The following is a 24272-nucleotide window of genomic DNA, read 5'->3' on the forward strand; positions in this document are numbered from 1 at the left end:
CCGACACCCTCCCCCCTTTTGCCCGCCCCCCCAGCCCCTTCGAGGTGAAGGTGTCCCCCGAAAGCGGCAGCCAGAAGGTGCGGGCCTGGGGGCCCGGCCTGGAGGGCGGCGTCGTGGGCAAGTCGGCCGACTTCGTGGTGGAGGCCATTGGGGACGACGTCGGCACCCTCGGTGAGGGTGGGGGTTTGGGGCCCCGGGGGGCGGGGACCTGCAGGGGCTGCTGGGGAGCATTGCTGGGGGGTTGGGGAGCATGGGGTCTTCCTGGGGATCCTTCTGGGGGCTTTGGTATGCCTTGGGGGCTGGGGGAGCACTGGGGGGCTCTGGGGCCCCAGGGGGTATTGTGGGATCCTGGGGGGCTACTGGGGGCCTCCGGGGGGTTTGGGGTGTCCTGGGGGACTTTGGGATCTCTCAGGGGCCCCTTTGGGGTTCTGTTGGGGGGGCTGGGATGTCTGAGGGGCCTCTGGGGCACTGCTGGGGATTTTGGGGTGTTCTGGAGGAGCTCTGGGGTCTCTGAGGGGCTCCAGGGCTCCTCTGGGGATTTGGGGGTGTCTGGGGGGCCTTTGGGCTCTCCAGAGGGTCTCCGTAGCCCCTCACCGGGATCTGTGTCCCGGTGATGTCAGGGTGCCGATGGCCGCCGTGGGGCTCTGCGCCCCTGGGGCGGTTGCTCTTTGGGGACCCCCGGGGCAGTTTCGGGGTGCCCCTGACCCCCCCGACCCCCCCCCCCCCCAGGCTTCTCGGTGGAGGGGCCCTCGCAGGCCAAGATCGAGTGCGATGACCGGGGGGACGGCTCCTGCGACGTGCGGTACTGGCCCCAGGAGCCGGGCGCCTACGCCGTCCACGTCCTCTGCGACAACGAGGACATCCGCCGCAGCCCCTTCATGGCCGACATCCGCCCCGCGCCCCGGGACTCCTTCCCCGAGAAGGTGGGGGACCCCCGCGGACCCCCCCGGGCCCCCCCCAGCGCCCAGGGGACCCCTGTAACCCCTCTGCCTCCCCCTCCTCAGGTCAAAGCCCACGGGCCGGGGCTGGAGAAGACGGGGGTGGCCATCAACAAGCCTGCCGAGTTCACGGTGGACGCCAAAAACGGGGGGAAGGGACCCCTCAAAGTGCAGATGCAGGTGAGGGGGGGCAGGGGAGGGGTTTGGGGTGCCACCTGGGTGGGAGGTGGCACGGGGGGACTGTGGGTGGGTTTGGGGAGAACCGTCCTGGGTAGGATGGGGCACGGGGCGGATCTGGGGGGGTTATGTGGTTTTAGAAGGATTTGGGAGCCCAGGCACAGGGGAGGTGGCACGAGGGGGATCTGGGGGGGCTGCGGGGTGGATTGGGGTGCTGGGGGGGGATTTGGGGGTGCAGCCCCAGTTAGGCTGCGATACAAGGTGCTTTTGGGGGGATATCGGGAGGATTTGGGAGCCCCAGCATGGGGGCGGTGGTGCTGAGGGGACGTGGGGCGGATTTGGAGGCCCAGCTGTGGAGAAGGGGATGTGGCTGGATTTGGGGGTCACAGGGTGGGTTTTGGGGGTGCTGACCCCCCGTGCCCCCCCCCAGGACGCAGAGGGCAACCCCGTGGACGTCTCCGTCAAGGACAACGGCAACGGCACCTACAGCTGCTCCTACGTCCCCAAGAAGCCCCTCAAGCACACGGCCATGGTGTCCTGGGGCGGCGTGAACATCCCCCAGAGCCCCTTCCGGGTGAGGGGGGTCCCCAAAACCGGGGTGGGGGGGGTGGTCCTGGCTGCCTGGGGGGGCAGCGGGCCTGACCCCCACCCCCCCCAAACCGCAGGTGGGCGTGGGGGCCGGCAGCCACCCCCACAAGGTGAAGGTCTACGGCCCCGGCGTGGCCAAGACGGGGCTCAAGGCCCACGAGCCCACCTACTTCACCGTGGACTGCACCGAGGCCGGGCAGGGTGAGCCTGGGGGGGCTGGGGCGGGCAGGAGGGCGTCTGCGGGGCGACAGGAGGGTGCCTGTGGGCACCGGAGGGTCCCTGGGGGGGGGGTTGGGGGGGGCTGACACACCCCCCCCCCTCCCACCCGGGCCCCCCCAGGGGACGTGAGCATCGGGATCAAGTGCGCCCCGGGGGTGGTGGGCCCGGCCGAGGCCGACATCGACTTCGACATCATCCGCAACGACAACGACACCTTCACCGTGCGCTACACCCCCCGCGGCCCCGGCGCCTACACCATCATGGTGCTCTTCGCTGACCAGGTGGGCCTGGGGGGGCCGGGGGGGGGCGGGGGGGGGCACGAGGGCTCTTGGGGTGCAGGGGGCTGATTTTGGGGTCCCTCCCCGCAGGCCACCCCCACCAGCCCCATCCGGATCAAGGTCGACCCCTCGCACGACGCCAGCAAGGTGAAGGCGGAGGGACCCGGCCTCAGCCGCTCCGGTGAGTTGGGGGGGTGGCAGGAGGGTCCCTGGGGGCCCCCCACAGGGATTTGGCGGGCCCCCCCCTGACCCTCCCCGGGTCCCCCCGGCAGGTGTGGAGCTGGGGAAGCCCACCCACTTCACGGTGAACGCCAAGGCGGGGGGCCGGGCCCCCCTGGACGTGCAGGTGACGGGGCCCGGGAAGGGCGAGGCTGCGCGGGACCTGGAGGTGATCGACAACCACGACGGCACCCACACCGTCAAGTACACCCCCCTGCAGCAGGTAACGGGGGACCCCAAGCCCTGCACCCCCCGAATACCCCCTCCCCAGCAGGCAGCGGGGTGGGGCACCCCAAAAACCTGGCAGCCCTAACTTGAAATGCCCGCTCGTGTTGTAATGCGGACACCCCAACCCCCCCCCAAATGGCCCCCCCCGTGCAGCGTGGGGGGGCCGTGACCCCCCGACCCTGGCCTGGGGCACCCCCACAGCCCTCCCCTCTCCCCCCCAGGGTAATTTGGGGGTGGCGGTGACCTACGGGGGCGACCACATCCCCAAGAGCCCCTTCACCGTCGGGGTGGCCCCCAGCCTCGACCTGGGCAAGATCAAGATCTCCGGCCTGGACGACAGTACGGCGGGGGCGGCGGGGAGCTGCCCTGGGAATGGGGCTGGGGGGCTTTTGGGGCAGGGGCAGGGGGAAGCCAGGGGCAATTTGGGGACAACCTTTGGGGGGTATCAGGCACCCCATAGGGCTGGGGGCAGACTGGGAGATGGGGGGCAATTGGGGGGGGGCCTGCTTGGGGGTGGGGGTTTGGGGGGCTCCTCCCCAGAGAGGGTTTGGGGTGGGGGCTTTGGGGGTGTTTTTGGAGGGTGTTTATTTGGGGTGGGGGTTGGGAGTGTTGTTTTGGGGGTGGGGGTTTGGAGGGTGTTTATTTGGAGGGTGTTTATTTGGAGGGTGGTTTTTGGAGGGTGGTTTTTTGGGGGGTGGTTTTTTGGGGGTGGTTTTTGGGGGTGTTTATTTGGGGGGTTTGGAGGTGTTTTTTGGAGGGTGTTTATTTTGGGGGTGGTTTTTTGGGGGTGGGGGTTTGGGGGTGTTTTTTTGGAGGGTGTTTATTTGGGGGGGTTTGGGGATGTTGTTTGAGAGGGTGTTTATTTCGGGGGGGGGTGTTTGGGGGTGTTTATTTTGGGGGCAGGGTTTCTTTGGCAGGGGGAGCCCCCCTTTTGGGGTGCAGCCCCCTGCAGCGCGTGGGTGCCCCCGCAGAGCTGGAGGTGGGCAAGGACCAGGAGTTCACGGTGAAGTCCAAGGGCGCCGGGGGCCAGGGCAAGGTGGGGGCGAAGATCACGGGCCCCTCGCGCAAGGCGGTGCCCTGCACGGTGGAGCCGGGGCTGAGCCCTGAGAACAGCCTGGTGCGCTTCATCCCCCGCGAGGAGGGGCCCTACCAGGTGGAGGTCACCTACGACGGCGTCCCCGTCCCCGGCAGCCCCTTCCCCGTCGAGGCTGTGCCCCCCACCGACCCCTCCAAGGTGGGTCCGGCCCCCTGCGATGGGGGGGTGTCCCGATGGGACTGGGGTCCTGGGGACTTGGCCCCGTGGGTCTGCCTTTGGGATGGGGAGCCCGGTACGGGGGTGTCTCCAGGGGGCTGGGGGGGGTCCCCAGGAGCTGGGAGGGCCCCAGTAAGGGTGATTGGGGTCCCCCCGTAAGGGGGTCCCCCTGCTACAGGGGTCCCTAAGGGTTGGGGGGATCCACAGTGAGGGAGTGTCCCTGGTGATGGGGGTCCCCACAGGCTGGGGGACCCCAATAAGGAGGGTCAGGGTCCCCAGGAAGGGGGTGTCCCTGTTTACAGGAGTCCCTAAGGGTTGGGTGTCTGTAGTGAGGGAGCATCCCTGGTGATGGGGGACCCCGATAAGAGCTGCTTGGTGGTGCTGGGGGGTCCCAGTAAGAGCGTGTCCCCCATGACGGGGGTCCCCAGTAAGAGCAGACCCCTGGGAGCCCCCGGTGCCACGGCTCCCCTCCAAGGGGATGTCCCCGGGGAGGAGGGTGACCCCGAGATCCGGGGGCTCCCCGGCAAGGCCCCCCCCGCCCCCCAGCGCAGCGGCCGCTCTCCCCGCAGGTGCGCGCCTTCGGGCCAGGGCTGCAGGGGGGGCTGGCCGGGGTGCCGGCCCCCTTCACCATCGACACCAAGGGGGCTGGCACGGGGGGCCTGGGGCTGACTGTGGAGGGCCCCTGCGAGGCCAAGATCGAGTGCCTGGACAACGGCGACGGCACCTGCTCCGTCTCCTACCTGCCCACCGAGCCCGGCGACTACAACATCAACATCCTCTTTGCCGGCGCCCACGTGCCCGGCTCGCCCTTCCGCGCCCCCATCCGCGCCCCCTTCGACGCCTCCAAGGTGACGTGCTCGGGGCCGGGGCTGGAGGGTGCCACGGCCGGGCAGCCCGGCCACTTCCGCGTGGACTGCAGCCGGGCCGGCACGGCCGAGCTGACCATCGGCATCGCCTCGGAGGCGGGCGCCCGCGCCGAGGTGCGGGTGGAGGACAACGGCGACGGCACCTACACCATCGCCTACACCCCGCTCAGCCCCGGCGTCTACACCATCACCGTGGAGTACGGCGGGCAGCCCGTGCCGCACTTCCCCAGCAAGGTCCGGGTGGAGCCCGCCGTCGACACCGCCGGCGTCAAGGTCTACGGGCCTGGCGTGGAGGGCAAGGGTAAGTGCGGGGCTGCGGGCATGGGGCCGCGGGGGGTGCGGCCGCCTGACACCCCCCCTCGCCGTGCCCCCAGGCGTGTTCAGGGAGGCAGTGACGGAGTTTGACGTGGACGCCCGGGCGCTGAGCAAAGCCGGGGGCCCCCACGTGAAGACGCGGGTGTCCAACCCCTCGGGGAACGTCACCGAGACCTTCGTGGAGGACCGGGGTGACGGCACCTACCACGTGGAGTACACGCCCTACGAGGAGGGTGAGGCGCGGGGCGTGCGTGGGGAGGGGGGCGGCGCCCGCGGCCTCGGGGTGACGTCCCCGCCGTCCCCCTGCCAGGCGTGCACACGGTGGAGGTGAACTACGCCGGCAGCCCGGTGCCGCACAGCCCCTTCCGCGTGCCCGTCACCGAGGGCTGCGACCCGGCACGCGTCCGCGTCCACGGCCCCGGCATCCAGAGCGGCACCACCAACCAGCCCAACAAGTTCACCGTGGAGACCCGGTGAGACCCCAAACCCTCCAACCCACCCACCCCCCTGAGCCCCCACCCCATCTCATCTCCTAGGGCCCCCAGCACTCGTCACGAGCACCCCTGTACCCCAAATTCCCCCTTGGTGCTGAAACCCCCCTCCCCGGTCCCCTGCACCCTCCTAGCACCCCAAATCTTCCTCCTCACACCCCTGAAATCCATCGTGGGTGCCCCAAATCTGCCCGTAAGCACCTTAAATACACTTTCCCAGCCTGACCCCTTCTCCCGGTGTCCCCTGAAACAGCCCCGTACCCCAAATCCTTTCCTCTGTGCCCCCTAAATCATCCCCGTACCCCAAGTCTCTTCATACCCAGAGTCTTTCTCTTCCTAGTCCCCCCCAAATGTCCCTGTATCCTAAATGCTCCTCCCAGAGCCCCTAAGCCTCCTTCCCCCTGGTACCATCAAGGATGGGACCGGGGTTTTGGGGTGCCCCACCTGACCCCCGTGCTCCCCCCGCCCCAGGGGTGCCGGCACGGGGGGCCTGGGCCTGGCGGTGGAGGGTCCCTCGGAGGCCAAGATGTCCTGCACCGACAACAAGGACGGGAGCTGCTCAGTGGAGTACGTCCCCTACGAGCCGGGCACCTACAGCCTCAACGTCACCTACGGCGGCCACCAGGTCCCCGGTGAGCGCTCGGGGGGGCCCCAGGGGGGCAGCGGCGCGAGGGAGGCAGCCGTGTCGCCCCCCCACCCGCTCACGTGTCCCCCTGCCCTGTCCAGGGAGCCCCTTCAAGGTGCCGGTGACGGACGTGGTGGACTCGTCCAAGGTGAAGTGCGCGGGGCCGGGGCTGACGCCGGGCGTCGTGCGAGCCAACGTGCCCCAGACCTTCACCGTCGACACCAGCAAGGCCGGCGTCGCCCCCCTGGACGTTAAGGTTCAGGGCCCCAAAGGTCAGTGGGGGGCACAGGGGGTTTGGGGTACCCCTGCTTTGGGGCTGGGGGGCATTTGGGGTACCCCTGATCCAAGGGAGACGGGTATCTGGTATAAAGGGTGCCCCACGGGTGCTGTGTTGTGTCAGGGTGGGGGGGGTCCTGGTGCACCCCTCGGGCTGCCCTGTAACGGCTCTTGGGGTGCCCTATGGGGCCTCGGAACACCCCTGGGAGGTCTTAGGGTGCCGTGGGGTCCTGTGGGCTCTTGGGGTGTCCCGTGGGACGTTACAGGGAGTCTCGGGGCACTTCACGGGATGTTACAAGGTCTCGGGGTGCCCCACAGGGCTCTACAGGGGGTCTCGGGGCACCCTGTAGGGTCTTGGGGCGCCCCGCGGAGCGCCGCAGGCTCTTGGGGTGTTGCACAGCATGCTGTGGGGAGTCTGGGGGCCCTCTGCGATGTCTCGGGGTGCTCTGGGGTGCCCTGACACCTCCCCCCCCCCCCCCCCAGGCGTGGTGGAGCCCGTGGACGTGGCGGACAACGGGGACGGGACGCAACGCGTCAGCTACGTCCCCTCCCGCGAGGGGCCCTACAGCATCTCGGTGCGCTACGGCGACGAGGAGGTGCCCCGCAGGTGAGACGGGGGGCGTGGGGGGGCCGGGGCGGTTTCGGGGGGGCCGGTCTGACACCCCCTCCCCCCTCCCGCAGCCCCTTCAAGGTGAAGGCGCTGCCCACGCACGATGCCAGCAAGGTGAAGGCGAGCGGCCCCGGGCTGAACACGACGGGGGTCCCAGCCAGCCTCCCCGTGGAGTTCACCATCGACGCCAAGGACGCCGGCGAGGGGCTGCTGGCCGTCCAGATCACGGTGGGCACGGGGCGGGGGCTGGGGGACGGGCGGGGGTCCGGTGGGGGGGTGGGGGGCAGCCCAGCGACGTCCCCCCACATCCCCGCAGGACCCTGAGGGCAAGCCCAAGAAGGCGACCATCCGGGACAACCAGGACGGCACCTACACGGTCTCCTACGTCCCCGACATGACGGGGCGCTACACCATCCTCATCAAGTACGGGGGGGACGAGATCCCCTACTCCCCCTACCGCATCCGCGCCGTGCCCGCCGGCGATGCCAGCAAGTGCACCGTCACCGGTAAGCGCCGCCGGGACGGGGCGGGGGACACACACACACACACACACACACGCCGGGGACACCCACCGCCCGCCCAGCCGCTTCCAGCCGATTCACCGCGGGGCGGGTGGGGGGCACGGGTGGGGGGCGAGCGGGGAGGGCGGCCGTGGGGCGGGGGCGCGGGGCGCCTCACCACGTGTGTCTCACTGGATTTCTTGCTTCTCTGCCCACCCCACGTCCCCCCGCGCCCCACCCCGTCCCCCCACCCCTCTTTTGCCCACGCTGTAGTCTCCATCGGAGGTCACGGCTTAGGTAAGCTCACGGCATGGCTCGCTTGGCGTCGGGGCGCATGCGTGACCCCCTCCCCGCACCCCAAAATTACCCCCACCCCTGTGGACAAGCGGGGACCTTCCCTGAGATGGCGTGAAGGAGGGGCCAGGGTCTAATTTTGGGGGACCCTCAGGCCTCACTTAATACTGGGGGCACCCCGTGTTCTCCTTGAACGATGGAGGGGGTCTCCCAACCTCATGTAATGATGAGGGGCCCCCCCAGACTTCACTTAATGTCCGGGGACCCCCCCCAGGCGCCATTTAACAATTAGTGTTCTCTTCTAATTGGGGGGGTCCAGACCTTGTTCAACGCGGGTGACCCCCCAGTTCTGCTTGCTCTTGGGGGTCCCCATCAGTCCAACGCCGGGGACCTTCCTTGGCCCTGTCCTAATTATGGGGCGTCCCCTGAGCTTTGTTAAACAGGGGGGATGGTGGGGGCCCCTTGTGCCGGTAGCTTCAATCTCTGAATGTTTTGGGGGGTCCCTGGCCCGGTGCTGTTGCGGTTGGGCACCCCCCGTTGTCGGGGCTCCCCGGCCCTGCACAGGGGAGTGAGCTGGGGGGTCCCGGGGCATGAGGGGGTGCCTGGCTGCCCCCACGGGGAGCTCTGTGCCTCGTTAATGACTAATTACCCCCTCCCCGTGGCGGGGCACCAGTATCCCCGTGCTCAGCCTGGCCGGGGGGCTCGGGTTGGCCCCAGCCTCGGGGGGGGGGGGTCCTTCGGCTGCCCCAGGGGGTGGGCAGCACCGGAGCACCGCGGCGGGGCGTGCGTCCCCCCGTGGGGCTGGTTTGGGGGCGCCCCCTCCCCCGGGGCAGGCAGTGACCCCCCCCCTCCCTGGCAGGGGCGGGCATCGGCCCCACCATCCAGATCGGGGAGGAGACGGTGATCACGGTGGACGCCAAGGCGGCGGGCAAGGGCAAGGTGACCTGCACCGTCTGCACGCCCGACGGCTCCGAGGTGGACGTGGACGTGGTGGAGAACGCCGACGGCACCTTCGACATCTTCTACACCGCCCCCCAGCCCGGCAAGTACGTCATCTGCGTGCGCTTCGGGGGCGAGCACATCCCCAACAGCCCCTTCCAGGTCATGGTGAGTGTGCCGGGCAGCGCGTGGGGCGGGCGGCGGGCCGGGCAGGGAGCGCGCAAGGCGGGGAGCGTGCGGGAAGCGTGCAAGGGGCGTAAGGCAGGCGGCGTGCGAGGACTGTGCGGGGGAGGCAGCGTGCGAGGCGGGCGAGGTGCCAGGCAGGCGGCGTGCGAGGAGCGCGCGGGGCGTGCGGCAGGCAGCGTGCCAGGCGGGCGCGATAAGGGGCGCAGGCAGCGCGCCAGGTGCGCAGCAGGCCGGCGGTGGGGCGGGGTGGGGCCGGCAGCCGCTAACGAGCTCGTTTGCGCAGGCGACCGACCGCCCGCTGCTGGGGGTGAACGGGCTGGACATGGCCGGGCTGCGCCCCTTCGACCTCGTCATCCCCTTCACCATCAAGAAGGGCGAGATCACGGGTGAGGGGGGCGAGCGCCCCGAAACGCGCTGGGGAGGACCCTCAACGCCTCCAGTGTTGTCCCGGGGGGTCCCCAAAACAGCTGAGCTCCCCTGGGGGAGGTCCCCAAAGTCCTCTGGGTGGGGCGACCAAAACAGCTCGGGTCCCCAGGGAGCCCCCAAGACCTGTGGGGTCCCCAGGCCTCCCTCGAGTCCTTCTGGGGGGTCCCCGGAGCCTGCCTGGGGGTCCCCAAAGCCCCCCCAGGGGTTCCCCCCAAGGCAGCCAGGTCCTCCCCAGGGGTCCCCAGGTCCCCCCAGGGTGTCCCCAGCCCTTCCCGGGGGTCCCCGGACCAGCCGGCACCCCCTGACCCCCCCGTGCCCCCCCCAGGGGAGGTGCGGATGCCCTCGGGGAAGGTGGCCAAGCCCGACATCACGGACAACAAGGACGGGACGGTGACGGTGCGGTTCGCCCCCACCGAGGCCGGCCTGCACGAGATGGACATCCGCTACGAGAACATGCACATCCCAGGTGGGGGGGCTGAGGGGGGCAATGGGGGGACCGGGGGGGCTTTGGGGGGCCCCGTTGAAGCGTCGTGGCTCTGGGGGTGCCGTGACGCCATCCCACATGCCACCGTGTGTGCATTGTGATGTCCCCGCAGCCGCGAGGATCCTCGGTGGTGGTGGCGGGGGGTCTCGGTGCCCCCCTGACGCCCCCCGTGCCCCCCCCCCTTTGCCCCCCCCAGGCAGCCCCCTGCAGTTCTACGTGGACTACGTCAACAGCGGCCACGTCACCGCCTACGGCCCCGGCCTCATCCACGGCACCGTCAACAAGCCGGCCACCTTCACCGTCAACACCAAGGACGCCGGCGAGGGTGAGCCCTTGGGGGGGGTCTGCCAGGCGCCTGGGTCCTCCCTGGCGGGCACGGGCCCCCCCTGAACCCCGCGTGCCCCCCCAGGAGGGCTGTCGCTGGCCGTGGAGGGCCCCTCCAAGGCGGAGATCAGCTGCACCGACAACCAGGACGGGACGTGCAGCGTCTCCTACCTGCCGGTGCTGCCCGGGGACTACAGCATCGTGGTGAAGTACAACGACAAGCACATCCCGGGGAGCCCCTTCACCGCCCGCATCACCGGTATGGGGGGGACACCCAGAGGTGCTTTGGGTGGTCCTGGGGTCCCTGGAGTGGACCGTAAGCCCCCCCCCCAGGCATTTTTGGGGTGCCTCCCTGCTGACCCCCCGTCCCCACAGGTGACGACAGCCTGCGCCTGTCCCACCTGAAGGTGGGCGCCTCGGCCGACATCCCCCTGGACATCGGGGAGACGGACCTGAGCCAGCTGACGGCTACCGTCACCGCCCCCTCGGGCCGCAAGGAGCCCTGCCAGCTCAAGCGCCTCCGCAACGGCCACATCGGTGAGGGGGGGGACGCTCGGGGGTCCCTGGGGATGCGGGGACGCGGCCCCTGGCACCTCGCCGTCGGGCTGTGAGGGGCCCGGCCGGCTCCAACACCTCTGCAGCTGAGTGAGGGGACGAGGGGGACGTGGAGGGGGGACAACAGGGCCGTAGGGACATGGAGGGGGGACACAGGGACACGGTCACCATCCCCTCACTGGTGGTGCGCAAAGAGCCCGGCCAGCTTGAATGCCACCGCAGTGCCTCGTGGCCCCTGTGTCCTCCACGTCCCTACACCACGTCCTTTCTGTGTCCCCGTATCCCCGTACTGTGATGCCTGCGTCCCCCACGTCCCCGTACCCTGACGGTGATGTCCCTGCCCTGCGTCCCCTTGTCCTAACACCCCTGTCCCCCTGCTCTGAGCCGTGTCCCCGTGTCCCGACACCGCTGCAGGGACATCCCCCGCGTCCCCCTACCCCATCCCTTCTGCGTGCCCATGCTGTGACGCCTGTCTCCCCCGCGCCCTGCTGCCGCTGTCCCTGGGCCGCGTCCCCTTGTCCTGAGGCCGGTGTCCCCGTCCCCGCAGGCATCTCCTTCGTGCCGCAGGAGGTGGGGGAGCACCTGGTGCACATCTCGCGGGGGGGGCAGCCCCTGGCCCGCAGCCCCGTTTCCGTCACCATCAGCCAGGCGGAGCTGGGGGACGCCAGCCGCGTGCGCGTGGCGGGGCCCGGCCTGCGCGAGGGACGCACCTTCGAGCCGGCGCACTTCACCATCGACACCCGTGACGCTGGTACGCCCCCATCCCGCGGGAACCGGGGGGCCGGGGAGGGGTCCCGGGTGCCGGGGTCCCTGCTGACGGCCCCCTCCCCAGGCTACGGGGGGCTGAGCCTCTCCATCGAGGGGCCCAGCAAGGTGGACATCACCACGGAGGAGCTGGAGGACGGCACCTGCCGCGTCTCCTACTGCCCCACCGAACCCGGCAACTACATCATCTCCGTCAAATTCGGCGACCAGCACGTCCCCGGTGGGCACCGGGGGCGCGAACTGGGGGGGCTGCAAGCGCTGCCGGAGGGTGTCGGGGCAAGCGGCGGCACTGGGAGGGCACGTTCGGGAGGAACTGGGTGTTACTGGGGGGAACTGGAGGCACTGGGAGGGCAGCCTGGGGATGCTGGGAGGGTGTACGGGGGTAATTTGCTTACTGGGGTAATTTGCTTACTGGAAGCACTGGGAGAGCATGCCGGGAAAGAACTTGGGTTACGGGGGGGGAAGCGGGAAGCGAGGGGCACTGGGAGAGCATATTGGGGGAGATAGGAGCGCTGGGGGGGGGAACTGGAGGAGCTAGAGCAGGGTCCTGGGGTTACTGGGGGGCACTGGGAGGGTAGACTGGGGTAACGGGGGTTACTGAGAGCACAGTGGGAGGGTGCTGGGGGCAATCAGGAGTCCTGGGGGTACGGGGAGGGAGCTGGGGGCGCTGAGAGGGGTTTGGGGTGCAGTGGGACCAGGAGAGGACTGGGGGGGTTAGGGGGGTCCCTGGGGGCTGACGTGACCCCCCCGCAGGGAGCCCCTTCTCGGTGAAGGTGACGGGCGAGGGGCGGGTGAAGGAGAGCATCACGCGCCGGCGCCGCGCCCCCCCCGAGGCCAGCGTGGGCACCGCCTGCGACCTCAGCCTCAAGATGCCGGGTGGGGGGGGACGGGGGTCCGGGGGGGGTCCGCAAGCCCTGGGGGTCCCTGAGCGTCCCTGGGGGGTCTCAGTGGGCCTCTAAGGATCCTCCGGCGTCCCTGGGGGGCTCAGCACCGCACCATGGGGTCCCTGGGGAGGTCCCTGGGGAGGTCCCTGAGGGTCTCAGGAGGCTGCTGGGGCAGTTGGGGGGACCCCAGGGACCTGTGGGGGGTAGGAGAGGGTCTGTGGGCTCCCCTGGGACACCCCGAGGACACTTTGGAGGTTCCCAGGTACATGTGGGGGCACCAGGGGCCGGCTGGGGACACAGGCCGGGGGGGGGGGGGGGAGGAGGTGTGTGTCTGCGGGGTCCCCAGGGACACACAGGGAGGTGCTGCAGGGCTGGGGGCCCCTAGAAACCCCTGGGGGACACTTAAGGACCCACAGGGGGACCCCAGGGATAAAGAGGGTCCCCCAAGGACCCACGAGGGATGGGGTGGGGATGCACGGAGGGACCCTGGGACCTCTCCCGGCACGGCAGGGTGCCGCGAGGGGGCCGGGGGGCGCCCAGGACCCCCCGGACCCGCCATGACCCCCCGTTGCTGGCAGAGCTGAGCGCCCACGAGGTGACGGCGGTGGTGACGGGCCCCTCGGGGCAGGCGGTGGCGGCGCAGGTGCTGGAGGGCGACAGCGGCGCCTACAGCATCCGCTTCGTGCCCGCCGAGACCGGCGTCCACTCGGTCAGCGTCAAGGACCGGGGCCAGCACGTCCCCGGCAGCCCCTTCCAGTTCACCGTGGGGCCCATGGGCGAGGGCGGCGCCCACAAGGTCCGCGCCGGGGGGCCCGGCCTCGAGCGGGCCGAGGCCGGCGTGCCAGGTGAGCGGGGGCGCCCCAAAACCCGCCCAAGCCCCCCCTCGGGGCTCCGCTAGTCGTGTGGGGCTGCCCCGACCCTGTTACGGCCCCTGAACCCGCTGGGGGTTCCCCTCGTTCACTTGGGGTTCCCCTAAACGTACGCCCACCCCTGCTGGGGCACCCCAACCTGCTCCAGGCACCCCAAAACTCACGCAGGGCTCCCCAAACCCAGCCAGGGACCTTGAACCTGCCTGCGGGGCACCCCAAAGCCCACTCGGGGCTCCCCCCCCAGCCCCCTTGGAGCTGCCTGTGCCTGTCTGGGGCTCCTGAGTCTGCATAAGACTCCCTGGTCCTTCATGGGCTCCCCAAAACCCATGGGGGCTCCCTAAATCCGAACTGAGGCTCCCCAAAACCCATAGGGTGCTCCCCAAATCCATCTAGGGCTTCCTGAAAGCTATGGGGGGCTCCCCAAATCCATCTAGGGCTCCCTAAACCCATGGGAGGGTTCCCCAAATCCAAACTGGGGCTCCTTAAACCCACCTGGGGCTCCCCAAAACCTGCTGGAGGTCCTCTGATTCCAGCCTGGGCTCCTGAACTGGCCCCAGGTCCCTCAAACTGGCCCAGCTGGGGAGGAACTGGGGGGCTGCCCCCCAGACGGGGTGTGATGGGGTAGCGGGGGGGGGGGTCACACCCTTGGGGGGGCCCTGACGCCCCGTCCCTGCCGCCCCCCCCAGCTGAATTCAGCATCTGGACGCGAGAGGCGGGCGCCGGGGGCCTCTCCATCGCCGTCGAGGGGCCCAGCAAAGCCGAGATCGCCTTCGAGGACCGCAAGGACGGATCCTGCGGCGTCTCCTACGTCGTCCAGGAGCCCGGTACGGGGCCGGGGAAGGCTGGGGGGGGTCCGGGGAGAGGCGGGGACCCCCCCTCGCTGATGCCGTCCCCCTCCCCGCAGGCGACTACGAGGTGGCGGTGAAATTCAACGAGGAGCACATCCCCGAGAGCCCCTTCGTGGTGACGGCCGCTGCGCCCTGCGACGCTGCCCGCCGCCTGACTGTTTCTAGCCTTCAGGTGAGGCACCGGGAGAAACCCCCCCCCTCGCACCCCCCGGCTGGGCTCGGGACGGCCACGCGCAGGGCGAGGGCGTCTGTAGGGTCAGCGGAGCCCCGGGGGGCTCTGGTGGGGTTTTGGGGCGTCTGTGTACGGTCAGCGTAGTCCCAGAGGGGTTTTGGGGTGTCTGTGTGTGGTCAGCAGAGCCCTGGGGGGCTCTGGTGGGGTTTCGGGGTGTCTGTGTGTGGTCAGCGGAGCCCCGGGGGGCTCTGGTGGGGTTTTGAGGTGTCTGTATATGGTGAGCGTAGTCCCAGGGGGGTTTTGGGGTGTCTGTGTACGGTCAGCGTAGTCCCAGAGGGGTTTTGGGGTGTCTGTGTGTGGTCAGCGGAGCCCCGGGGGGCTCTGGTGGCGTTTTGAGGTGTCTGTATATGGTGAGCGTAGTCCCAGGGGGATTTCGGGGTGTCTGTGTGTGGTCAGCGGGGCCCCGGGGGGCTCTGGTGGGGTTTCGGGGTGTCTGTATATGGTGAGCGTAGTCCCAGGGGGGTTTTGGGGTGTCTGTGTGTGGTCAGCAGAGCCCTGGGGGGCTCTGGTGGGGTTTTGGGGTGTCTGTGGTGTCAGCATAGCCTTGGGGCAGCTTTATTGGGTTTTTTGGGGTGTCTGTAGGGATAGTGTGGCCCTAGCAGGGGCTTTACTGAAGTTTTTGGGGTGCTGTAAGGACAGCACCCCCCGGGAACCTTTAGTGGGGTTTTTGGGGTGTTTGGAGGGATTCATAGCTTTTGGGGGGCTTTAGTAGGGTTTTGGAGGTGTTCAGGGGGCCGGTCTGTCTTTGAGAGCTGCAGTGGGGTTTGGGGAGTCTAGGGGGCTGCAGCGGGGTTTGGGGTGTCTAGGGGGCTGCAGCCAGGTTTGGGGTGTCTAGGGGGCTGCAGCCGGGTTTGGGGTGTCTAGGGGGGCTGCAGCCAGGTTTGGGGTGTCTAGGGGGGCTGCAGCGGGGTTTGGGGGGGTCTGTAGCTGCAGCCAGGTCTAGGGGTCCCTGCGCTGGCCCAGGCAGCCCCTGCGTCCCCCCAGCCGTCGCGGGGTCCCGGGGGTCTTCTCTCGTGTCTCTTTTAAAGGCTATTAACAGCCCCCCGTCGCCCCCCACCCGCCTGGGGGGCGACCCCGGGGCCCGGAGGGGCCTTAGTGGGAGAGAACGGCCCCCCAAGACCCCCCCAGCACCCCCAAACCCCGGGGACGCCCGGGGCCCCCCGTTCTCTCCCCTTAAGCTCTCCGGCCCTACCAGGTAAGTGGGGCACAGGGTGGGGGCTCCCCTGACACCCCCAAATCCCTCCCCGCCTCCTGGGAGACCCCAATACCAGACGGGGGCAGGGGATTTCCCCAGCACCTCCAAACCCCTCCCTGCCTTTGGGGGACCCCCGAAATGGGGGTGTCGGTGTAAAACCTTCCCCCCAAGTGGAGGGTTTGGGGTGGGGCTCCCCCCCCCTTATTTTGGGTTTCGGGTCTCCCCGGGGCTATTTGGGGTAGAGATTTCCCCTTCCCCCGGTGGGGATCTTGGGGTGCAGATCCCTCCTGGGGGTGTTTTGGGGTGCAGGGTCCCCCCCCAGGGTTACTTGGGGGTCTCGACCCCACCAGGGTGGTTGGGAGGGGCTTTGGGGGGTAAATCCCCCCCCAGGGTTATCTGGGGTGAGGGTTTGGGGGTGTTATCCCCCCCCGGGGGGGGTTTTGGGGTGAGGGTTTGGGGGTGTTATCCCCCCCCCGGGGGGGTTTTGGGGTGTCAATCCCCCCCCCAGTTCTCTGGGGTGAGGGTTTGGGGGGTATTAATCCCCCCCCCGGTGTCAGGTTTTTGGGGTGAGGATTTGGGGGCGTTAAGCCCCCCCAGGTTTATTTGGGGTGGGCTCGTGCCCCCTCCTGGGGTGGATTTTGGGGTGCAGACCCCCCCCAGGTGCTTGGGGCATTAAGTTCCCCCGAGTCCACCCGGGCTGGGATTTGGGGCTACCGTGGGGGGGTAGCTGCGTGCGGGGGGCCGGTGCTGTGTGCCTCCCCCCGGGGTCTGGGGTCCCTCCCTCCCTCCCCCCGGGGTTTGGGGGTCCCTCCCTCCCCCGGGTCTGGGGTCCCTCCCTCCCCCCAAGTCTGGGGTCCCCCCGGGGTTTGGGGTCTGTCCCCCCAAGTCTGGGGTCCCTCCCTCCCCCGGGTTTGGGGGTCCCTCCCCCCCAAGTCTGGGGGTCCCCCCCGGGGTTGGGGGTCTGTCCCCCCCAAGTCTGGGGGTCCCTCCCTCCCCCTGGGTTTGGGGGTCCCTCCCCCGGGGGTTGGGGGGTCCCTCCCTCCCAAGTCTGGGGGTCCCTCCCTCCCCCCCGGGTTTGGGGGTCCCTCCCCCCAAGTCTGGGGGTCCCCCCCCGGCTGGGGGGTCCCCCCCGCTGACGGTCTCTGCCCCCCAGGAGTCCGGGCTGAAGGTGCACCAGCCGGCCTCCTTCGCCGTCAGCCTGAACGGGGCGCAGGGGGTGCTGGACGCCAAGGTGCACAGCCCCTCGGGGGCCCTGGAGGAGTGCCACATCACCGAGGTCACCGAAGGTGAGGGGACCCCGCTCCGTGGCCCCCGGGACCCCGGCGTCTGGGGGACGCCCCCCGCCCCGCGCCCCCCGCCCCAAAAACCTCCCCCGAGGGCGCTCTCCTGGCAGCCGCGGTGAGCTCGTTCCGGCTGGTGGGGGGGGCACGCCCCTTGCGGGGCTCGGGGAGGGTTTCGGGGTCCCCCCCCCATTTTGGGGGGGCTCCCTCTAGCCCTGTCGGCTTGGTTTTGGAGGGCCGGGCAGGCTGCGGGGCGCCCCTTGGCCCCAGCGAGGGGTGTTTTGGGGTGGGGGGTGGCCTGGCTGACCTTCGAGGGCCCACCCCCCCGTATGTGGGGTATGGGGGGGGCCTTGGGGGAGCCTGGGGGTTTAGGGGTGCCCCGTGGGGGTCACGCCTTACAAGGTAGGTCTGGGGGGCGGGGGGATTGTAGGGTTTGGGGCGGCTCAGGGGAATCTTGGGGGCTGTGTGAGAACTGGGGCGGCATACGGCCCCCCGGGGTTGGGGGCTCTGGGGCGTGTGCAGGAACCCCTTTGGGTCTGGTGGGGCGTGGGGGCAGCGTGGGGTTGGGGGGCTCTGCGGGGTTGGGGGTCCCTGCTGACCCCCCGTCCCCGTCCCCCCAGACAAGTACGCGGTGCGGTTCATCCCGCGGGAGAACGGGGTCTACTCCATCGACGTCAAGTTCGAGGGGTCCCACATCCCCGGCAGCCCCTTCAAGGTGCGGGTGGGGGAGCCGGGGCAGGCGGGGGACCCCGGCCTCGTCTCCGCCTACGGACCCGGCCTCGAGGGGGGCACCACAGGTATGGGGGCCGTGGGGGGGCCGTAGGGGACCCCCGAGGGGCTGGGGGGTCTTGCGGTAGCCCGTGAGCGTGGGGGGCTCTGGGAGGCCCCATGGGGTTGGGGAACCTCTGTGGGGTCTTGGGGTACCCTGTGGATTTGGGGGGCTGCTATGGGGTCTTGGGGATGCCGTGGAGTTGAGGGGCTTCTACGGGGTCTTAGGAGCACCCTGTGAAGTTGGGGGCCTCTATAGGGTCTTGGGGGACTGCATGGAGTTGGGGGCCTCTGGGGGTCTTGGGGGACCCTATGGAGAGAAGGGCCTCTAAGAGACCACATGGAGTTGGGGGCCCCTGTGGGCTCTTGGGGACCCCGTGGAGTTGGGGGCCTCTCTGGGCTCTTGGGGTACCCTGGGGATTGGGGGGGCCTGTCTGGGGTCTCGGGGGGCCCCGTGGAGTTGGGGGGCCTCTGTGCGGTCTCGGGGTGCCCTGGGGATTTGGGGGGGCCCCTCTGGGGTCTCGGGGGACCCCGTGGAGTTGGGGGTCTCTACGGGGTCTTGGGAGCCCCCCCCGGGACCGGGAGCTTCTGTGGGGTCTTTGGGGGCCTCCACGGGATCCTGGGACCGCCACGGGGGCGTGCGGGGGCCCCCGGGGTGCCGACCCCCCTCCCTCGCGCCCCCCAGGCTCCCCGGCGGAGTTCGTGGTGAACACGGCCAAGGCGGGCCCCGGGGCGCTGGCCGTCACCATCGACGGCCCCTCCAAGGTGAAGATGGACTGCCGGGAGTGCCCCGAGGGCTACCGCGTCACCTACACCCCCATGGCCCCCGGCAGCTACCTCATCTCCATCAAGTTCGGGGGGCCCCACCACATCGCCGGCAGCCCCTTCAAGGCCAAGATCACCGGTAGGGGGGCGGGGGGCTGGGGGGGCTGGGGGGCAGGAGGAAGGGTTATGGGGGGCTGGGGGGCGGGAGGACAGAGGGAGGGTGGGGGGATTGGGGGGCAGGAGGAAAGGTTATGGGGGCTGGGGGATTGGGGGGCAGGAGGAAGGGTTATGGGGGGATTGGGGGCGGGAGGACAGAGGGGAGGGTGGGGGGGGGATTGGGGGGCAGGAGGAAAGGTTATGGGGGCTGGGGGAGTGGGGGCAGGAGGAAGGGTTATGGGGGGCTGGGGGGTGGGAGGACAGAGCAGAGGTAGATCTGGGGGGCATGGAGGAAGGGGTGGGGGGCAGGAGGGCTGGCGGGGGATTTGGGGTGGGGGGTCTGGGGAAGGACTCGGGGGGATTTGGGGTGCAAGGGGAAGGGTTACGGGGCGATGGGGGAGGTAGATTTGGGGGGTCAGAAGGGTTTGGGGGGGCTTTGGGGTGCGGGGGGCATTTTGGGGTGCTGACGGCCCCCCCCGCAGGGCCCCGCCTGGTGAGCAGCCACAGCCTGCGGGAGAGCTCCTCGGTGCTGGTGGAGGCGGGGGGCCGGGCGGAGGCCGGGGCGGCGGCGGCAGCGGCGGGGGGAGCCCCCCCGGGCGCCCCCAAATTCTCCTCGGACGCCAGCAAGGTGGTGGCCAAGGGGCTGGGGCTGAACAAGGCCTTCGTGGGGCAGAAGAACTCCTTCACCGTCGACTGCAGCAAGGCGGGTGGGTGCCCCCTCCCCTCCCCCCCTCCCCTCCCCCCCCCTCCTCCCCTGCTTGTGGGGTGCCCCTCCCCTCCCCCGCTTGTGGGGTGCCCCCTCCCCGGGGTTTGGGGTGCCCCCCTTCCTGGCCTGGGCCGACACCCCAGCTTTGCTGTTGGGGTAGGGGGGGGTTGGCAGCTGGGTCCTGCCGGTGGGGCAACACTTTGGGGGCTGGGGTGGGGGGCTGGTTTTGGGGGTGCGGGTTGGGGGGCTTGTTTTGGGGGTGTGGGGCTTGGGGGTGCAGCTTTTTAGGGGGGGCTCTTTCAGGAGCGTGGGGGGAGAGGGGCGGTGGTTGGGGCCCTTCCTTGCTGGCACGTGGGCCTTGGGGGTGCCCCCCCGTTTTGGGGTGCCCCCCTCCCACACGCCCCCTCCCCCGCAGGGAACAACATGCTGCTGGTGGGGGTGCAGGGCCCCCGCTCGCCCTGCGAGGAGATCGTGGTGAAGCACCTGGGCAACCAGCTGTACAACGTGGGCTACCTGCTGCGGGAGCGGGGCGACTACCTGCTGGTGGTCAAGTGGGGCGACCAGCACGTCCCCAACAGCCCCTTCCGCGTCACCGTCCCCTGAGGGGGCCACCGCGCCCCCCGCCGCCCCGCCACGCCCCCTCACTCCCCCGGCTCCCCCCCTCGCAGCCGCTCTCCCCTCCCCCCTTTATTTTTTTTTATTTTATTTGGGTTTTGTACCCCGGGAGCCCAATAAAAACTCGGTCTGCTTCACCCGTGCAGCGGGGCCTATGGGCCGGGGGGGCCTATAGACCGGGGTGGGTCTGGGGGGCCCTATACATTGGGGGCCCTATAGACTGGGGTGGGTCACGGGGGCCCTATAGACCAGGGTGGGTCTGGGGGAGCCCTATACATTGGGGGGCCCTATAGACCGGGGTGGGTCACAGGGGGCCCTATAGACCGGGGTGGGTCTGGGGGGCCCTATACCTTGGGGGAGGGGGCCCTATAGACCGGGGTGGGTCATGGGGGGCCCTATACCTTGGGGGCCCTATAGACCGGGGTGGGTCACGGGGGCCCTATAGACCGGGGTGGGTCTGGGGGGCCCTATACCTTGGGGGCCCTATAGACCGGGGTGGGTCACGGGGGCCCTATACATTGGGGGGCCCTATAGACTGGGGTGGGTCACGGGGGCCCTATACATTGGGGGGCTCTATACATTGGGGGCTCTATAGACCGGGGTGGGTCACGGGGGCCCTATAGACCGGGGTGGGTCTGGGGGGCCCTATACCTTGGGGGGCCCTATACATTGGGGGCCCTATAGACCAGGGTGGGTCATAGGGGTCCCCTATACCTTGCAGGTTCCTAAATACCGGGGTGGGTCACGGGGGTCCCTATACATTGGGGGACCCCTACGCGTTGGGGACAGTTGTGCACCTACATCGGGGGGCCAGAGACTGAGGGGGCCCTGGCTATGGGGGGCAGAGGCAAAGGGGCGTCCCCTATACATTGGGGGCACCTATACGTTGGGGTGGTTCACATGGGAGGTCCCCTATATACTGGAGCAGGTCACAGGGGCTCCCTATACATTGGGGGGCCCTTATATACTGGGGTGGGTCATGGGGGTCGCTATACATTGGGGGGCTCCCCTGTATACAGGGATGGGTTCTGGGGGCTCCCTACACACTGGGAGGTCCCTTGTATACCAGGGTGAGTCATGGGGAGTCCCTATACGTTGGGGTGCCCCTACATGGGGGGGGGGGGGGCAGAGACTGAGGGGGACCCTGGCTATGGGGAAGCAGAGCCAAAGGGGGCGTCCCCTATACATTGGGGGCACCTATACGTTGGGGTGGTTCACAGGGAGGTCCCCTATACACTGGGGTGGGCCACAGGGGGTCCCTATACATTGGGGGGGGGTGTTCCCCTACAGGATGGGGCGGAGCCCGCGAGGGGCCGTGCGCTATAGGTGGTGGCCCATGCAAATCTATGCAGATTTATTCAAACGAGATGCAAATGAGACGACGCACCCGCCGGCCTGATTTATGCGGAGGGAGGCGGAGCTATGCAAACAATCCGTGACGTTCCAGACTCCGTCCAATCAGCTCCTTGAGTGCGCCACGCAGACGCGGGGACGGGTGTGCGCATGCGCATAACTGCCCCCCGCCGGAGACGGACACATGACGTTACCGTTCCTCTGTGCGCATGCGCAGATCTCTATGGTTAAACGCGCTGACTAGGAGCGTCGGGAGAGACTGCGCCTGCGCACGGCGCGCGGGCCACCGCCGCGCTCTCTGATTGGCCCGTTCGCCTCTCTATGCCGGGTGACCCGCTAGAACGGCACTCGCCCTCTCTGTCGCCGGGCAAGCGGCACCCGGAGCCCCCGCCGCCCTTCGCTGCTCCCCTCCCTCCTCCTCCCGCCTACCCCCGTCATCTCGGCGCGGCGCCGCTTCCCCGGCGGCGACGGCGGGCATCGGCGTGTCGCACCGCGTCTCCGCGGGCGGGTCCTCCGGGAGCGGCCAGAGCGCCGCCGGAAGATGGGGGGCGTGGCCGGAAGCCGGGGGGCGGGCGCGGTATATATGCAGCGCGGCGGCGCCCCCGTCCTCTCTTTCGCCTTCGCGAAGGTGAGCGCCGGGCGGCGGCGGCGGCGGGGGGGAACGCGCGGCGCTGCCGGGGCCCCGTCCCCGTGTCCCCGCCGCCGCCCCTCCGCGACCCGACCCAGCCCGACCCGTGTGGCTCTCTCCCCCCCAGGTCCCGACGGCCCGGAGCCGCCATGGGCCGCCGCCCGGCGCGATGGTGAGCTGCGTGACGTCACCGCGGGGGGGGCGGGGTGGGTGACGTCGTTGCACGCCTCTGGACGTCAAGGCGGGGGGACTTTGGGGGGATGGGTAGAGCGTTAGGAGAGCGGGGGTGCCTTTGCCCCCCCCCCTCACTGCCGCCCGCAGCTACAGGTACTGCAAGAACAAGCCGTACCCCAAGTCCCGCTTCTGCAGGGGGGTCCCTGGTGAGTGCGGAGCCCCCAGCCCCGCTCCCGGGGTGAACCCGGCCCGACGCCCCGCGCCTGAGTCGGGGGGCTGCGGGGTGCCCCGGCCCCTGACGTTCCCCCCTGCCCCGTTTCTCTCCGCAGACCCCAAAATCCGCATCTTCGACCTGGGGCGGAAGAAGGCGAAGGTGGACGAGTTCCCCCTCTGCGGGCACATGGTGTCGGACGAGTACGAGCAGCTCAGCTCGGAGGGTGCGGCCGGGGGCGCCGGGGCGGGGGGCGGCGGGGCCGGGGGGGTGTCCCCGCCGGCCGTGACCCCCGCCCCCCTTTTCCCTTCCTCCCCCCGCCCCCCTCAGCGCTGGAGGCCGCTCGCATCTGCGCCAACAAGTACATGGTGAAGAGCTGCGGGAAGGACGGGTTCCACATCCGCGTGCGCCTGCACCCCTTCCACGTCATCCGCATCAACAAGATGCTCTCCTGCGCCGGCGCCGACAGGTCGGGGCTCCCCTGAACCCCCGGGCGCTCCCCGAAACTGGGGAGGGCTTCCCGGAAGGGCCGGGAGCAGCCCACGGTGGCCGTGGTGGGGGTGGAGGCCGGCAGGGTGTCCCCAGGGCGCTGCGGGGCTGCGCTGGGCACCCCGGAACCGAGGCGGGGGTCCCTGAAAAGGGGGGAGGGAGCCCAAAATCCGGAGGGGATTTGCTGCCCCCTGCCCCTCCCCCGGCTGTGGCACCGCTGGGCCCAGGGGGTCGCTGGGGTGCGTCGCGTCACCCCCGCCGGGGAGGGGACACCGAGACCGCGCCGGGGGGCAGGGGCTCCCCCCGCCCTGTATAAAGCGGGGTGCGTTTTCTGTGGGGGAGGGGCAGCCCTAATTTTGGAGTGCCGCAGGGTTGTGGCGGGGGGTTTTGGGGTGCAAACCCCGGTGAGTGGGGCTGCCTCGAGGGTGGAGGATCGCGGGCGGAGGGGGGATGCCCGCCCTTGCTGTGGGGTGTTCCCCCGCGGTCTGGGGGTGCCCCCGGCCTTCGGGGTCCCCCCACTCCCTGCCGCAGCCAATTAAGCCGGCCGTGGTCCCCCGGCCGTGGGGCCCCGGCGTGCACTGGCTGCGCACAGTGACCCCCCCCGGCTGTGTAGGGTGCCCCGCCAGCCCCCCCGCGGGGTGCCCCAAGGGGCCGGGGGCACAGCCCCTTCCCCGGCTGGGGCGGGGGGCGCGCGGGAGGCTGCCCCACACTCATCCCTGGCCCCCGGCCCCGCAGGCTGCAGACGGGGATGCGGGGCGCCTTCGGGAAGCCGCAGGGGACGGTGGCGCGGGTGCACATCGGGCAGGTGATCATGTCCATCCGCACCAAGGCCCAGAACAAGGAGCACGTGGTGGAGGCCCTGCGCCGCGCCAAGTTCAAGTTCCCGGGGCGGCAGAAGGTACCGGGGTCCGCGGTCCTTGGGGGGAGAGGGGTGGGGTGTCCCTGCGTCACCGCGAGCCCGGTCCGGCCTCGCCCTTCCCCAGGGCGGGGGGGGGGGGGTCCTGTGTGCCCCCAACCCGCACTGAGGAGGGAGGTGGGGGACTCCCGGGGCGTGTCCGGTGGGGCCTGCGCCGCCGGCGGGTGGCAAGGGGGGTCCCGGGGAGGCGGGGTGTCGCTGTGCGGGGTTTTGGGGTGCCCCTGACCTTCCCCCCCCCCCAGATCCACATCTCCAAGAAGTGGGGGTTCACCAAGTTCAACGCCGACGCCTTCGAGGACATGGTGGCCCAGAAGCGGCTGATCCCCGACGGCTGCGGGGTGAAGTACATCCCCTGCCGGGGGCCCCTCGACCGCTGGCGGGCCCTGCACGCTGCCTGAGCCCCCCCCACCGCCCGCGACCCCCCCAGCCCCTGACGGGGTGGGCCCCCGCCCCTCTTGGGGTGCCCCACGAAGCAGCCTCCGGCGGGGGGGCCCCCAGCAGCCCTCAGGGACCCCCTGCCAGAGGGGGGTTGGGGACTGGGGGGGCTCCATCTGGGCTTGGGGGGCGACGGTGGGGATCCCGGTGAGAATAAAGCTTGGGGGGCCTTCCCCTTCTGCCCGCGAGCCTG

At 70.1% G+C, this 24272-nt stretch overlaps 2 protein-coding genes and 1 non-coding gene across 3 annotated transcripts in view; all 3 read left to right on the top strand.

The window, feature by feature from the left end:
* FLNA (filamin A) overlaps positions 1 to 20010 on the top strand; it is a 29533-nt gene extending 9523 nt beyond the window's left edge. The window contains 36 exon segments of the mRNA XM_072848975.1: positions 35 to 171; positions 730 to 923; positions 1005 to 1118; positions 1546 to 1689; positions 1781 to 1904; positions 2043 to 2203; positions 2291 to 2381; positions 2473 to 2642; positions 2869 to 2986; positions 3619 to 3881; positions 4469 to 5066; positions 5140 to 5313; positions 5391 to 5553; positions 6043 to 6203; positions 6298 to 6468; positions 6956 to 7079; positions 7154 to 7310; positions 7399 to 7588; positions 7856 to 7879; positions 8736 to 8983; positions 9285 to 9387; positions 9753 to 9893; positions 10108 to 10236; positions 10321 to 10494; positions 10611 to 10772; positions 11338 to 11541; positions 11623 to 11775; positions 12309 to 12431; positions 13018 to 13284; positions 13995 to 14132; positions 14213 to 14328; positions 16737 to 16869; positions 17484 to 17660; positions 18317 to 18535; positions 19035 to 19259; positions 19674 to 20010. Coding sequence (XP_072705076.1) covers positions 35 to 171; positions 730 to 923; positions 1005 to 1118; positions 1546 to 1689; positions 1781 to 1904; positions 2043 to 2203; positions 2291 to 2381; positions 2473 to 2642; positions 2869 to 2986; positions 3619 to 3881; positions 4469 to 5066; positions 5140 to 5313; positions 5391 to 5553; positions 6043 to 6203; positions 6298 to 6468; positions 6956 to 7079; positions 7154 to 7310; positions 7399 to 7588; positions 7856 to 7879; positions 8736 to 8983; positions 9285 to 9387; positions 9753 to 9893; positions 10108 to 10236; positions 10321 to 10494; positions 10611 to 10772; positions 11338 to 11541; positions 11623 to 11775; positions 12309 to 12431; positions 13018 to 13284; positions 13995 to 14132; positions 14213 to 14328; positions 16737 to 16869; positions 17484 to 17660; positions 18317 to 18535; positions 19035 to 19259; positions 19674 to 19861 — 6178 coding nt within the window. The 3' untranslated portion in view covers positions 19862 to 20010.
* Positions 20011 to 21830: 1820 nt separating this feature from the next.
* RPL10 (ribosomal protein L10) lies at positions 21831 to 24267 on the top strand. The gene is made up of 6 exons (XM_072848970.1): positions 21831 to 22026; positions 22176 to 22234; positions 22358 to 22465; positions 22570 to 22708; positions 23464 to 23626; positions 23887 to 24267. The coding sequence occupies exons 1-6, from the start codon at positions 22004 to 22006 to the stop codon at positions 24040 to 24042; spliced, it is 648 nt and encodes a 215-aa protein (XP_072705071.1). The 5' UTR covers positions 21831 to 22003; the 3' UTR covers positions 24043 to 24267.
* On the top strand, positions 23254 to 23393 carry LOC140645568 (small nucleolar RNA SNORA70). Its single transcript, XR_012040026.1, has one exon. It is a non-coding gene; the product is annotated as a small nucleolar RNA SNORA70 (small nucleolar RNA).
* Positions 24268 to 24272: the final 5 nt, after the last annotated feature.

Source organism: Ciconia boyciana, chromosome 34 (genome assembly GCF_034638445.1).
Source record: "Ciconia boyciana chromosome 34, ASM3463844v1, whole genome shotgun sequence".
Classification (NCBI taxonomy): domain Eukaryota; kingdom Metazoa; phylum Chordata; class Aves; order Ciconiiformes; family Ciconiidae; genus Ciconia; species Ciconia boyciana.